This window comes from Eufriesea mexicana, unplaced genomic scaffold (genome assembly GCF_001483705.2).
Source record: "Eufriesea mexicana isolate 0111107269 unplaced genomic scaffold, ASM148370v2 scaffold4744748677, whole genome shotgun sequence".
NCBI lineage: Eukaryota > Metazoa > Arthropoda > Insecta > Hymenoptera > Apidae > Eufriesea > Eufriesea mexicana.
The window spans coordinates 135,084-148,756 of record NW_016907941.1 but is presented as its reverse complement, the minus strand read 5'-3'; the positions used below and the strand labels follow the sequence as shown (position 1 = coordinate 148,756).

General features: G+C 31.1%; 3 protein-coding genes across 5 annotated transcripts; 2 read left to right on the top strand and 1 right to left on the bottom strand.

The window, feature by feature from the left end:
- The first annotated feature begins 2,129 nt into the window (after positions 1-2,129).
- Positions 2,130-4,333, top strand: LOC108546595 (ADP-dependent glucokinase). 2 transcript variants are annotated; one of them, XM_017898795.1, is made up of 5 exons: positions 2,130-2,645; positions 2,783-3,070; positions 3,170-3,306; positions 3,589-3,824; positions 3,916-4,333. In XM_017898795.1, the coding sequence occupies exons 1-5, from the start codon at positions 2,314-2,316 to the stop codon at positions 4,156-4,158; spliced, it is 1,236 nt and encodes a 411-aa protein (XP_017754284.1). In that variant the 5' UTR covers positions 2,130-2,313; the 3' UTR covers positions 4,159-4,333. The 2 variants fall into 2 exon arrangements, with proteins under 2 accessions (XP_017754284.1, XP_017754276.1); XM_017898787.1 differs by having other exon boundaries at positions 2,314-2,645; positions 3,376-3,824.
- A 1,344-nt stretch (positions 4,334-5,677) lies between these two features.
- On the bottom strand, positions 5,678-12,204 carry LOC108546716 (zinc finger matrin-type protein CG9776). Of its 2 annotated transcripts, none has more exons than XM_017898945.1 (9): positions 12,088-12,204; positions 11,455-11,768; positions 11,225-11,356; positions 10,613-10,778; positions 10,355-10,536; positions 9,889-10,269; positions 9,398-9,503; positions 8,117-8,235; positions 5,678-8,041 (listed from the first exon to the last, which is right to left on the bottom strand). In XM_017898945.1, exons 2-9 carry the CDS (start codon positions 11,749-11,751, stop codon positions 5,678-5,680), a joined length of 3,747 nt encoding a protein of 1,248 aa, XP_017754434.1. In that variant the 5' UTR covers positions 11,752-11,768; positions 12,088-12,204. The 2 variants fall into 2 exon arrangements, with proteins under 2 accessions (XP_017754434.1, XP_017754442.1); XM_017898953.1 differs by having other exon boundaries at positions 10,355-10,533.
- Positions 12,205-12,737: 533 nt separating this feature from the next.
- Positions 12,738-13,547, top strand: LOC108546512 (uncharacterized). The gene is made up of 3 exons (XM_017898605.1): positions 12,738-13,065; positions 13,200-13,386; positions 13,459-13,547. Exons 1-3 carry the CDS (start codon positions 12,988-12,990, stop codon positions 13,545-13,547), a joined length of 354 nt encoding a protein of 117 aa, XP_017754094.1. The 5' UTR covers positions 12,738-12,987.
- The last annotated feature ends 126 nt before the right edge of the window (positions 13,548-13,673 follow it).

Here is a 13,673-nt window from a genome sequence, read left to right as displayed (position 1 = left end):
CAACCTAGTTATAACAAATATATTAGTTTGATTAATTTAAAATACTTTTAAAATCAAATTTATTAAAATTTATTATTTGTTATTGTAATTCAAATTAGAAATTATTTAATAAATTAATATAGAAATTTAGAAAGTAAATATTGTATATCTGTTAAATTTTTAAAAACAGGTATACAATTCATTGAAGTATTATTAAATGATACTTATTACTTTACCCTTAGTGGCTGGCTCTTGCATATAAATATTACTCATGTTTGTATGTCTCCCATAATAGAAAAAATCCTTTATCAATAATATTTCATATTAAATCTTTAGTTATTTATAAATCAGTCAACCAAATGGTTCTTTTCTCGAATAATCATACCTTTTACCTCCTTTTGACATTGGCTTTATTAGCCCAATGAAGTCCATGATGCGCCACAGCACCATTATAATTTCTTCTTTTATAGTTTCCAAGTCCCTATAGATATTACTAGACATTTTTGCCTTAATGCAACATTTACACTCTATATTCAATTTACTTTACCTTTTATAACTATTATCAATTGTTCATTCTCCATCTCTTCAATAATCCTCATATTTCCATGTCGATGCCACACATTTTTCTCTGTTGATACATATGTTTGCGCTTTTCTGTTTCTTGATTCCGCATAATATGCATTTCCTCTTCTCACTGCTTTCATTCGAACTTAACACATTAACAGTGATCATTTAGTTTGACCTTTCATATTAATATTTATTTAGATCAGGAATACAACATACCTTTCAGTCTCACTGTATTCTCCATATCTTGTTGTTATAAGGGGCTATCACCTAAATTAATTGTATTCCTTTTTGTCTGCCTAAACCATCTCCATTTTCTGAATCTTTATTTGAATATCAAGGATTTCTATCATGTATGTCATACGGTTAGCCGACCTAGAATCCAATAGGCATATTATACTTTACATATATGTATTGCTGCTTCAATTTTTTCTAGCTATAAAATATAATTTTTGGCATCTACGCTAATGATATTCCATGAGATGAATATTTTTCTATTGTTGCACATGCCTGTTTATTTCAACAGAATATTGTCTTTTTGCAACCAAGCTCTGCTATCACTAATGAAAAGTGGAAAAACAATGGCTTATAACTTACACTATTTAATTACAACTAAAGGTTATGTTAATACAAATACTTACATTCTTTTCGTGATGCAGGCACATCTGCATGGACACAACAATGTTTCCGACATTTGTTTGCAATTTTTTCTCATTTCCTATGCACTCTCCTGTTCACTTGGAAAAAAATTAACAAATCACACAGTTTCTATGATTAATTTATGAAATTTTATAATTGCGTTATAAAGGCGTACCTTTGCATATTTGTCGTCCGTCAGATAAAGAAATGAATGCTGATTGTCTAATTAAAACCGCTGTTTCGGCTGAATTTATTAAACAATGAAGAAAACTTTATGATTTTATTTATTAAAATAAATTAAAATATATTAGGTGCACGTAACCAGAGTTAGTAAACTATTTGAGAAACTATTCCAAAATCATAGATGGCGCTGATCGCAGACGGTAAAATTTTTATTTGAACCAGATACTTCTTCTGATTATGTGCTCCTAATACATCTTAATAAATCAATTCGGCAGTATGAAAATTAATAAATTTTCAATGTTCTGTAATTAATTCATGAACATTTATAGTTACACAGCAAAGTTGGAATTATAGGCAACATTCTTATTCAATGTTTAATTTAATAATTAATACTTACATGAGCTTATGTAATAATTATATTTGTATTTTCTGTATCTAGTTATTACTTATATTTTCGTTTTCTTTCAGTAGTAAATAAGATTGCTGTAGAAAAGTGTTTTTCTTGTATAGTATTCTTATTATTTTGTAATAAATATATACTAACATAAGAAAGCATAGAAAATACATTTTTTATTAAGAAATTTTATTTACAATGTTTTTATTGGCGAAAAATAAATACAAAATAAAAATTAGATCTGAAAAGAACCTGTACTATGAACAAGAATCGAACCCGAGTCCTGCAGTATAGGAAATTTCGACTGTCGCCGTTAAGCTACAACCCCGCTTGTGAAATGCTGAAAATACATTTGTCATTACCGGAAAAATAAAACTAATCGTAAATATCTAAAAATCTATTGAGTAGTTGAAATTATAATGATATATATTTTTAAACTGCATTACGATATCTACAAACCTGCAAAGTTTCAACTAAATCGGTGACCCGAAGGAGTTGCACTCTCCTTGTCAGTGATTACAGCGCTAAAATCATTGTTCTCGTTAGAATTCGAAATGGGGTATAACAGGGGGTTAAAGTTTGGTACAGTGTTCACTATATTGATAGTTTTAGTTGCAATTTACTATAGAAGTTCAGAGGATATTCTGCAGAAACGTTTGCAAGCTTTAATTTATGGCTTGGAAAAGCTTGAAAATAAACACGTGATGACTTCACGACCAACAGTTGCAATAGGTTATGGAATGTGTACTGATGTATATGTCAATGCTAAAGAGTTATTGAACTATTCCGAACAAGTTGGACGACCACAACATTTTAATGAAATTAATACAGAGTTAGAACTTTTAAAAAGTTTCGCCTATTATTTTCGTCATGGAGCTGCAGCAGAGTAAGTTCTTTTTTTACCATGTTATTTACTATCCTTATTTAAACGTTACATTTTTTAATAAACAGTATAGCTTTTTTAATGTCTTTGTGAAATGTGACTAAATTTGTATAAAATACTATATTCTTTTAATTAATTAGAAGATACATGGCGAATAGGACATTGTTTGATGAGCTTGTTGCAAAAGCTCGTTCATTTCCATCTTCATATTCTACCATTGGTGGTAATGCAGCAATTATGGCATTAAGGTTTGCAAGAGAAGGATGTGATGTAACACTTGCTGCAAAACTGACTAGATCCCTTCATCAAATGATGCCACAAGTTATTAATATTGTAGGAGGTGAATTAAAAAGAGATGATATTCATTTAGTAATAGAATATAAACATGGAGATGTTTGGGGTCCATATTCAAGTGCTAGAGCTAATAGGTATAGATATAACAAAATTTGATTAAGTATTATACAAATATCATATAATGCTAGATATTCTTAAATAATTATACCTAAGTAATTATAGACCTTTTTTAGGTATATAATTCACAATGATGTCAATAACCCAAAGATTAGTTCTCTTGATGCATTTGATAAACTTCTGTCAACATACCAACCTAATTTACTTGTTATTAGTGGACTACAAATGATGGATAATTATCCATTCCCAAATGGTAATTGAAATTCTAGTCTTAAATTATCATTTTTATAAGTTGCTTTGTAAAACATTTATTAAAAAGCAGGCGATAGAGAAAAACTTTTATACAAAGTAAAGAGGCAAATGATAAATCAATCTGTATCAACTAAAATTCATTTTGAAATGGCTTCATTCGCGGAAGATAAATTACTTTTTGAACTATGCAATTCAATTATACCATTTGCCGATAGTATAGGAATGAATGAGCAAGAAATAGCTAATTTGTACAATGCAATGTATTATGGAAATATTTCATTAGTAGCAAATTCAACGCCACGTATAGCAACAGTCTTAGATCAAATGCGGACATTATTTAAATTATTACGTATAAGAAATAAGACTATCAATAATTCTCGAGAAGTAACGAGAATGCATGTACATACATTAGCATACCAAGCTATACTTACTGTAAAAGGCTCTATGTGGAAAAATACAATGGCTGCAGCAGCTAAAGCATCACTGACAGCTCACAGACATGTATGTGCAACAAGTCATGTAAGTAAATATAAAAATTATATTTTGTTAATAGTAAAGTTATAAAGTTTATTTTATATGTTTTATATATATATATAAAATGAAATTTCAGATCGATATTAAGAAAGCAGCGCTGATTTTAGATGATAGTTTTTCTACATCTCTTGTTGATGGGACCCGGATAGCATTAAATACTGATAAACCAGTGTCGTGTTGGGAAGAAATATTAAAAATAGAAAACAAAGATATTTCTATTCAAGTATGTGTGGCACCAGTATTAGTTTGCACTGAAGCCGCGCAAACGGCTGGCGGTGGAGATAATATTTCAAGCGCGGGTCTTGTATTGCAGATCTAATATACTTTGTATGTTTTAAAATAGTTGAAGAACACTAAATTTTCGTACCATTCTACTTTGACACTCACAGAGTGAAATTAGACTTCAGTGCACATCAGTTCTTAAAACTTAGATCACAGTTCATTCCATGAGGTATCATTCCAAGAAACAACATATTTATCATTATTTTCTGATATGCAGATGTTATTTAGAGATTAAAATGCAATAATTTTTTTATATTTTGTTCTGTGTTTTTCTGAAGTAAGTTACATATCACAAAGCCTAAAATTAATATTAAATAGGATTGGTAATGACTTTAATCGTTCACATATCAATTTAGATATGCAAATATGAAAAAGATCTATAAAAAAAATGTATAAATATTTTATCTCTTTGTGTGAGAAGAAACACGTTTAGAATGTTGCATGAAATTAAATGACATTTTCGAAAAGAAAAAACAAAGAAAAGGGAAGAGAATGAGAAAAAACAAGAAAAGATGTATTAGATATAAAAGTTATACTAAAACTAGACACAATACCTTTTGACTAAATGTTATTTTATTTCATGCATTTGTTTCAAGAACTAGTTTTAAAATTGAAATTAACAAATTATTGTTATAATTTCTGTATCCTGTACATATATAGTTGTTTGAAATTCGTTACTGCTCGTTTTATTATAGTATAGTAAAAATACTATTTCATCTTGAAGTAATTGTTAAATACTTAAACAACTTTTAAAAAATCACGACGATATTGTATATCAGTATTGGGTATATTACAAATGCTTGACATATATATCATACTCCAACACATTGCAATTGTATATAGAGTATGATTTATATATATATATGTGTGTGTGTAATGTTTGCAATCTTATTTCATCCAATTTTATGTTTCATAACATTTATTAATGGAATACTATTCATAAATCAAATTTACAATTTGTATTTTTTTCTAAATATTGTGTTTATCCTGTTCTTAATAATATTTAAAGTAAATGTGTTCTAGACAACTAAAATAACCAATTACTTACATATTTAAAGTAGTGTTTTTAATACTCTTATGCACAAATGGAAATTTAAGTTTTGACGTATGCCCAAGATATATATATATATATTCTCCAATACAAAGTAATTATATGACACTGAAATGGTTTAGTCTTCGTAAATTTTTAGGGATTTCAAGACAATTTTTTCAAAATTAAACAAAAACAGTATATTCAATAGAAAATAGTAAATATTTCGTAAGATTATTCTTGCGATTTGCTAAGGCAACGCTATAGTATCAACTGATGCGTTACTAGTACGCAAAAGGAAAACATTTTCTATTTTCCATTAGAAATACTAGTTTACACAATTAGATAATTTGATTTTTAACACATATATCATATAAATTTTACATCAAGAAATTCATGCATCAGTTTGCAAATAATAACCACTTTAACGAAATTGGATAGATAGTCAAAGTGATATAGAGTTTAACGCTAAATCCTTATGAAAAAAACATTTGAGTCAGAGAACATTGTGAATTTATAAAAAGTTTTATAGGATTGTATCTCCTTCGTCAATGCCTAACATTTTCAAGTCATCTGGTCCTGGTTGAGTATCTACTTCTGCCTCTGCTTGAGTAATTTCTGGTGGTGGTTGATCCATGTATTCTGGCCCATACCCAACACATCCTAACATACTATACATGGATGAATACATAATGTTACTTTCTTGTTGACTTTGCTGTTTTGTTTCTGTTTCTTCTTTCGGAAAAATAATATTTAGAGCCTCTTGTAAATCATCAGGTAGAGGAATGCTCGGATCGGTTCGTTTTTCAGTAGGTTCTGGGATGTCAGAAATATCTTGTGTAGTATTCTCCACAGTTGGTAGTGGAGGTGGTGGAGGATTTTGATGGTTTTGAACATAAGGAGGAACAGCAGGCATTTGAGGTGGTGGGTTTGCCATAAAAGGAGGATGACTTTGTACCGGTGGGCGTACTGGCTGATGAGCAGAAAACCGTGGTTGACCTTGAACGAATGGCGATGGATTAGTAATAAATGGTGGCGGAGGTCGATTCGTAGGGAATTGTGGCCTGCTTTGCACCGTTTGTTGTTGTTGTTGCTGCTGCTGCTGTTGTTGTTGCTGCTGTTGCTGTGATGAAGTTGGAAAGGATGGTGGTGGTCTATTCAGAGGAGGCGGAGGATGTGGAGGCAGAGGTAACTTTGATATACTATGTGTTTGTTTTTGCTGCTCTATCATAGGTTCCTCTATTACTGTTTCCTCAGATTGATCTTCAATCTCCATATCAACTACTTGTTGTGTGGGTTTTGTTTCATTTAACACTGGCGGTGGTGGAGCTACTAATATTTTCATTGGTTGATTTTTATTTTGAGTAGGTGCAATGCTTGTATTATTACTATTACTAGGATTATTATTGTTGTTTGTTATGCTAGTAGTGGTGCTACTATTATTATTGTTACTGCTGGTGGTATTATTATTATTATTATTATTGCTATTACCCAGATTTATTGGAGTTGCAAGTTTGGTGATATGTACCACACCAGGTGGATTTATAATTTCATTGGGAACTTTGGGTGTATCTTCGAATTTACTCTGTTGATAAGGAAGAGGAGTAATATCTTTCTCAGGCAACTTTGGTTCTTCAGCTTTCTTTTTAAACAGCGGTAATCTACCGATGAAAGGTAATTTACCTTTCGATACCTGGGGCGTCGACTTTTTAGTCTGTACACCACCTTTTTTAGATTTAGATGCAGACTCATTCGTTTTCTTTTCGAACTTAGATTCATCATTAGATGAATTATCCTCTCTTCTGTCTTTACTGTATTTGTCGTAATTCCTTTTTGGGCTATCACGCCAACTTCTTTCGCGTCGCGGAGAATCATTGCTATCTCGTTTCCTTCGATCATCATAATAATCTCTATCTCGATCTCTATCCCTATCCCTGTCACGATCTCTATCTCTATCCCTATCCCTATCCCTATCCCTATCACGATCTCGATCTCTGTCTCGTGCGCGTCTTCTGTCGTATCTACTATAACGATCATATTTGTCTTCCCGTCTATCATATTTTCTGTCACGATCATCTTTGTATCTATCGCTATCCCGTTCTCTTTCATCCTCTTTATCCGCTGATTTATTTTCAGGTGGTTTGACAGTCATGTTGACTTGCTGTTTCGTCCAAAATCCCATATGTGGTTTAGGCATTTCTTCCGGTTTTGGTAGTTCAATTGGTTTATTAGCTATGGGTTGCGGTTTTTCCTCTTCCTTTTTTATCCAGAAAGGTTTCGGAGGTTCTTTCGGTCCCCAGGCCTCTAAATTTTCCGGTTTTGATTTATTCAAGAAAGAAGTCTGATCTTGTTCTTCTTCTTCTTCTTCGATCTCTTTCTCTTGACTTAATCTTCGATTGCTAATAGATTTCATCTCCTCTTCTTGTTTCGCTTTTAATTTGTCTCTGATCGAATTTAACAATTGTCTGTCATCAGTTTCCACTGGTTGAGGCTCTGGAGTTGGTGGTTGATTCAAATGCTGCGCCATTTTTGACCAATGTCCTTTTAACTTTATTCGGTGATAATCTATTTCTTCATTTAGTATCGCTTGCGTCGATGCTTTCATTTTATTTCGCATAGCGACGCGAATACTCTTGGACATGTCCTGATCAGAATCTGTATCTGAATTTTCTGATTCGCTGGAACTATCACTACCACTACTCCTTCTTCGTTTCTTAGATTTTTTCGATTTCTTCTTGCTCTTCTTTGATTTTTTCGACTTTGGTGGTGGATCATCGTCTTTATGTTTTTGCAATTCCATCTGTATCTGCTTATGCTTTTCCTCTGAGAACGCCTTTTCACGATCCGCCATCCAATCAGTTTCCCAATGTGGGTTTTGTTCGACAAAATGCTAAATAAAAATGTTAATCCATCAATTTTTTTTTTCCTTCTTTAATAATATAAAATTTAAATTAGAGAAACTTACGGAATAATTCTCTGAATGCTGTTTAGATTTTAGGTGCAAACTTGCACAATGAAGATCGCCAATCCAGGAATCGCAAAGCTTACAGTACCATGCCGTCGCAGCGCTGAAGAACTGTAAACCTATAAGCAAATAATTTAACAATTAGCATTACTTAAGCTTTGAAAATGATAAACAATTTAAGTTCATAAAGAATGACCTTATATTCTGCCACGACACATTCATGTCACTGAAAACAAAAACAATATATATTAAAAGATGCTCAACAAAGGTTGATAACATTAAATATTCTTTTGTAGTGTCCCTCGTCGATCTCTAGAAGAAAAAAGGAGAGGGAAAAATCATATTTTATTCATACAAATATACCACAAAGATGTCACAAGTAAAATAAAAATGATAAATTACAAAAAATAACATATCATGGAACTTCAGACATATTGTAACTGCCTTTTATGTTTCTCGTCTTTTTTTTAAGCTTTTATTAATCATTAAAGGCTAAAGATTACTAATTGTTAATATTTTATATACAAATTAGTTCTATTAACAGGCATTTACAGTACGTTTCACAAAAATATTTCGATTTATAATATATGTCATAAATATATTTATAAATATAACAAATATTCTAAGTAAAATAAGTGACACGAGTGATTATCACAATTTACACATTTTCATATAACTATATACGTTATTTATATTTATACACGCACCAGCATTATGATAACATTTATTTATATTGATATATGTTTCACATTGTTAAAATCTTCCTTTGTTCATTCTTGACTGTAAATAGACCTATGATGAACCGACGAACAGTACACTTGCGAAGAATAATTTTAAATAGTTCGAATATAGAAGCTGAAATATGTGAAATCGCCCGAAAGTGTGCTCCTCGAGTCCATTTAAAATCCAGTGCATCTCTATGGTGTTTATATCATTGCTACAAAATTTGCTGCTAACATTATGATGTGTATAAAACACTTCACAGAAATAAAAAATACTGTTCTGTGGATAAATTTTTTAAACAATTTTTTAAGCAATTCATTTCAGTAATAAACATTATCTTTAACAATTTAAAAAAAGAAAAGCAAGAAATATTTTAAACATAGCTATTTTTTTTGTGTACGTAATTCGACTACATCAATAATATATATGTTAATGCAGGCAAATTTTTGAGCAAATCATAGTTGTAGATCTCTTCAATACATACCGGACACCACAGTGTCTGTGCACAAGCTACGGAATTGTATTCTATTAGTAATTATCCACTGAAATGAACCATACCTTTAATAGGTGTTCTTTTCGTTGGCAGTCCAGGATAATAGGGCACTTCCTTTTCCGTTCCCTCTCCATTCCGCTCATGCCACGGCATATCAACTATCTTGCGTTCCTGTTGTAGGGAATGAGATGTTAATAACAATGTTTCCTATAATACTGTATAAATATTCGGTGGTACTTTTTAATGAGACATTATTATGGTACATCAATCAGACTATGTACCAAGTACCTGCAGGTCGATCGTTACTGTAATATATCATCCTTATACAAATATAGTTCAAATTAGAAATACATAGTCTTAACCGAATCCGTTCGTTCTCTCACAATGTAAATCAATTATCAGTTAGATTTTTCTGCATCCTGTTCTAATGATTATAAAAGTTATTTATAAAAACGATCTTCAATTAAAAATTTCTACATTCAGTTATTGAAAGTACCTATACCAAAGCTGAATGAGTTTTACTAAGACTCTATTATTAGAATAATATGCAACTTACTAAGCAAGCTTCTTTGTGTTCATTGCTATGCAGATGATTCAAATATTCCTTTGCCGTTTTAGGAAATATATCGCAGACTTTACACCAATGCATTTCTGGATCATAATGTACGAAATTGTACATAGGTTTAGAATCTTCAGGAGACCTTCTTTCTTTCGTATCTCTTTCAACTTTGGATTCCTTGTCGGAGTCGGATGCCGATGATCTGTCGGGCGACTCCGATTTTCCTTTTGGAAAGTCTTCTTTAGGACTTCTTGAACGTTTGCTAATTTCTAACTTAAACTTGCTTTTCAGATCATCGACAGTAGCTTTATCTCCTATAATTCCGGTAAGCATATCGATTACGTTATGTATCGATTTCATTTTATTTTGTATCTCGATCTATTAATCAAAAATTAACATATCAAAAAATACTATTAAAATGTACCAATACTTATTTCGTGTAAAATGTATAATGATTATATACCTGCAACTTTTGATTTTCTTTTATAATACGATTATTTTCTCGTCCACCTTCTTTACCAATCTCATCGCACTGCTGTCGTAGAATCTCCAATTCGCGTTGCAATGTAGCAGATTTCTTAACGTATTCTTCGCGTTGTTTAGCCAAGGTTGCTTTTTGCTGCTTTACTTCAGCTGCAATTGCTGCTAGGCACAGGATGGAAACATGGGTTAAAATAATAGCAATAATTAAATTTTAATAAAAATAAAATAAAAAGCTTACCTTCCTTCTTGGCATCTTCTGGTCGTGCCAAGGATGATACTAATCCAGAGGAACCACTATCCACTGGTCTTGATGATTCCTGTTGAGATGTTAATGTGGGAGGAGGTGGTGGTTGCTGATTGTTATAAGGTACCTGATTCCCTTGCCAATTTGGTGGTGGATAATCCTAACAAAATAAACATACATTTGATGTCAAATACTCAAACAATACTTCTATCAAACCTTACCTTTATTTGTCCATACTCAAATCAGAACTTTGGATAATACACGGAAGATTCTTGAAGATGAATCATCTGGTCAATAATACTGGTTTCCAATGTCGATGCCAATAAAATAAACAACGCGAACGTTATACTTACGAGGGGATTTACAATACTTCGCGATACAAAAGAACATAATGTTCATCCCCCAAAAAATGAATAGTTCTACCAAATATTAACACTTTGGTAGTTTGTGTAATAATTTCATAATTACTTTTACAAATAAATACAAAGTGACAAATTTAATTGCATTGCCTTAGATGCAATACAATCTTAATTATCACAACATAAGATGATCATTCTCATACGACAAACTCCTTTCAACTATTGTATTCTATTTCAAAAAACTTACACTGCGATAACCAGTGGGTTGTTGATAACTGTAGTCATAGCCTTGTCCATAGTTGTAGTTGTAATTATTGTACCCTTGATTGTAAGCTGGTAAAGGTGGTGGTGGTTGACTGGTGTTGGGAGGTGGAGGTGCCTAAAAAATAAATATATATTGAGCATATAAGATGATTCATATAGTTTATATAACTTTCCTTTCTATTCATTTTATTTTTTGGCTCATATTTAATTTACCTGATATTGATTATGAACTGCTGGTACATAGCCACCAGGATTAGCTGGATTAGGAGTAGAAGCTTGAGATTGAGATGCAGCTTGCTGCTTCCATTCTTGCTGTGAACGGCTAGAATCTTTCCTTCTTCTATCTCTAGAACTGGAACGTGATCTTCTATCTCTGGAACGAGATCTACGATATCTACTTCTTCTTGGAGACGGAGAACGATCATATTTTCTTGATCTTCTTCTGTGAGATGAATCTTCTGAGTCTGCACTAGGACTCCTTGGTCCTTTGCGTCTTGATTCTGGTTCCATCTGTCTATAATTTTATTCTGCAAAAGATACATCCACAATACCTATATAATCATTATTATCAGGTTATGTTATAAAGAGTACTTTTCATTAACGACAGATAACGAAAAATATGTTGGTAGCACAATCATGTATGATGTAATTTTAATAATGATAATAGCGTTATATGTTTATTAAATTTCGATACCTTTCGATTCATCATAAAACTCATCGATTCTAACCATTATAGTCATTAGCAAAGGGAAGAAATAATTTTAAATGTCGCATTGCAGCCATTATCCTGTCGATAAAATATAGACGGTATTTTTCGACGTATTAAACGTTATTAAAAATATTTACCTTCTTCGATAATTGCTCTGCAATTTTAGTACTTTATTCTCGGTAAGTACTGCCGTGAAATAACGAAAATAATATGCTTCAATCCTTTTAAGAATCATTCATACAACGCGACGTAACGTAGACCCAAAAACGAATGGAAGAAGCCGCTCCGACTATACGTAAAGTACATAGAAATAAAAACTTTAGACGGTAGAACTCAAAATACTACTTATATTGACGTAATAAACTATGTTGACCAACTTTAAAAAAAAATTCACTACATTTTGGAGATTAAATTTAATATGTATTATATATGTGTGTGCGATAATTATATATAACAATTTATATATTACACATATTTTAAAAAATGAATATAAATAAACTTTTAATATTTTATATATTAATTTGAGAGGAACTTACCATATATCATTAAATATTATTAAATAAACACACATGTATTATTATCTTTATAATTATATATTTTTATTATTAATTACAAATTATTTAAAATACAATGAGTAGTAAATTTTTATTAATATTTTACAGGAAAACGACTATATTTATATTTATTATAGGTCCTCTAATTTCAATTATTGATTTTTCAAGATACTAAAGTCACTGCTAAATCGTTACAAAATTTAGTTACCAAAACATTAACCGTTTGAGTCCCAAGCAGCGCGATCGCGCTCAACTTTAATGATGCATGAATGGCACATATTACCAATAACCTTTATTGCGACAATTGGGATTTTTCGACATAAAATTAAACAAGCGCTATCGCACCGTTTGGATTTCTTCGCACTCAATTAAGATAAGCGTCATCGCGCTGTTCAGGGTTTTTCGACCGTGTTCTACCGAAAGGCTCAAGCGCTGCTTGAGACTCAAACGGTTAAAAAATAACAATTATTAAGGATAAGAAAGATGAAGAAGCGTATTGATGGCCGTCGATTGGCACAAAATATTGGAGAACAAGTAATTCTACTTGGAACTATAGGAAAAGTAAGATTTATTTCATATTAATGAAACAAAATATAGAAATATAACTATTCGATATCAATGTTTGTTTATAGATTTGATATATATTTCTTTAAAATTAATTGCTTTGATTTATTGTATTTTTTCTTATCTGCCAGAAAAGTTCAAGTGGTAAAAATTTAGAATTAAGAACAACTGATGGTATACAAGTTAATGTAACCTTACCAGATCCAATTGATAGCAATGCTGAAGGTTATATAGAAGTTCATGGCACTTTACACTCAAAGTCTACAATGAATTGCAGTAACTACATCGTATTTCCACCAAATATGACAGAAAACTTTGGTAAATATACAATTTAATATTATACTATATGTAATATAAAATGTTTAAAATTAAGTAACATATTCATTACAGGTGCTGATCAATATAATGAATTGATGGATATTTTAAATGTATTAGGGCCAGAAAAATGGAAGAAATCTGAAGATGACACAGGAATTTAAATTATTATAGAAATATGTGTAAACTTTTTATAAGAATACAATTATTTTTACATATAATAATTGTAAGCTTTCTCTTTATAACAAAATTAAATAATTAACAAAAGACTCATTATCCTTTGTTTTCAA

Bases quoted from the DNA above. Each gene is read 5' to 3' on its own strand.
- LOC108546716 (XM_017898945.1), bottom strand. From the start codon at position 11,751: ATGGAACCAGAATCAAGACGCAAAGGACCAAGGAGTCCTAGTGCAGAC. The intron at 10,779-11,224 runs GTAAGTTTTTTG...TTATTTTGTTAG, and splicing joins AACCCACTGGTTATCGCAGT to GATTATCCACCACCAAATTG. The intron at 8,042-8,116 runs GTAAGTTTCTCT...ATTTTTATTTAG, and splicing joins AGCATTCAGAGAATTATTCC to CATTTTGTCGAACAAAACCC.
- LOC108546512 (XM_017898605.1), top strand. From the start codon at position 12,988: ATGAAGAAGCGTATTGATGGCCGTCGATTGGCACAAAATATTGGAGAA. The intron at 13,066-13,199 runs GTAAGATTTATT...CTTATCTGCCAG, and splicing joins TACTTGGAACTATAGGAAAA to AAAAGTTCAAGTGGTAAAAA. The intron at 13,387-13,458 runs GTAAATATACAA...TATTCATTACAG, and splicing joins AAATATGACAGAAAACTTTG to GTGCTGATCAATATAATGAA.
- LOC108546595 (XM_017898787.1), top strand. From the start codon at position 2,314: ATGGGGTATAACAGGGGGTTAAAGTTTGGTACAGTGTTCACTATATTG. The intron at 3,071-3,169 runs GTATAGATATAA...GACCTTTTTTAG, and splicing joins TCAAGTGCTAGAGCTAATAG to GTATATAATTCACAATGATG. The intron at 3,307-3,375 runs GTAATTGAAATT...ATTAAAAAGCAG, and splicing joins TAATTATCCATTCCCAAATG to GCGATAGAGAAAAACTTTTA.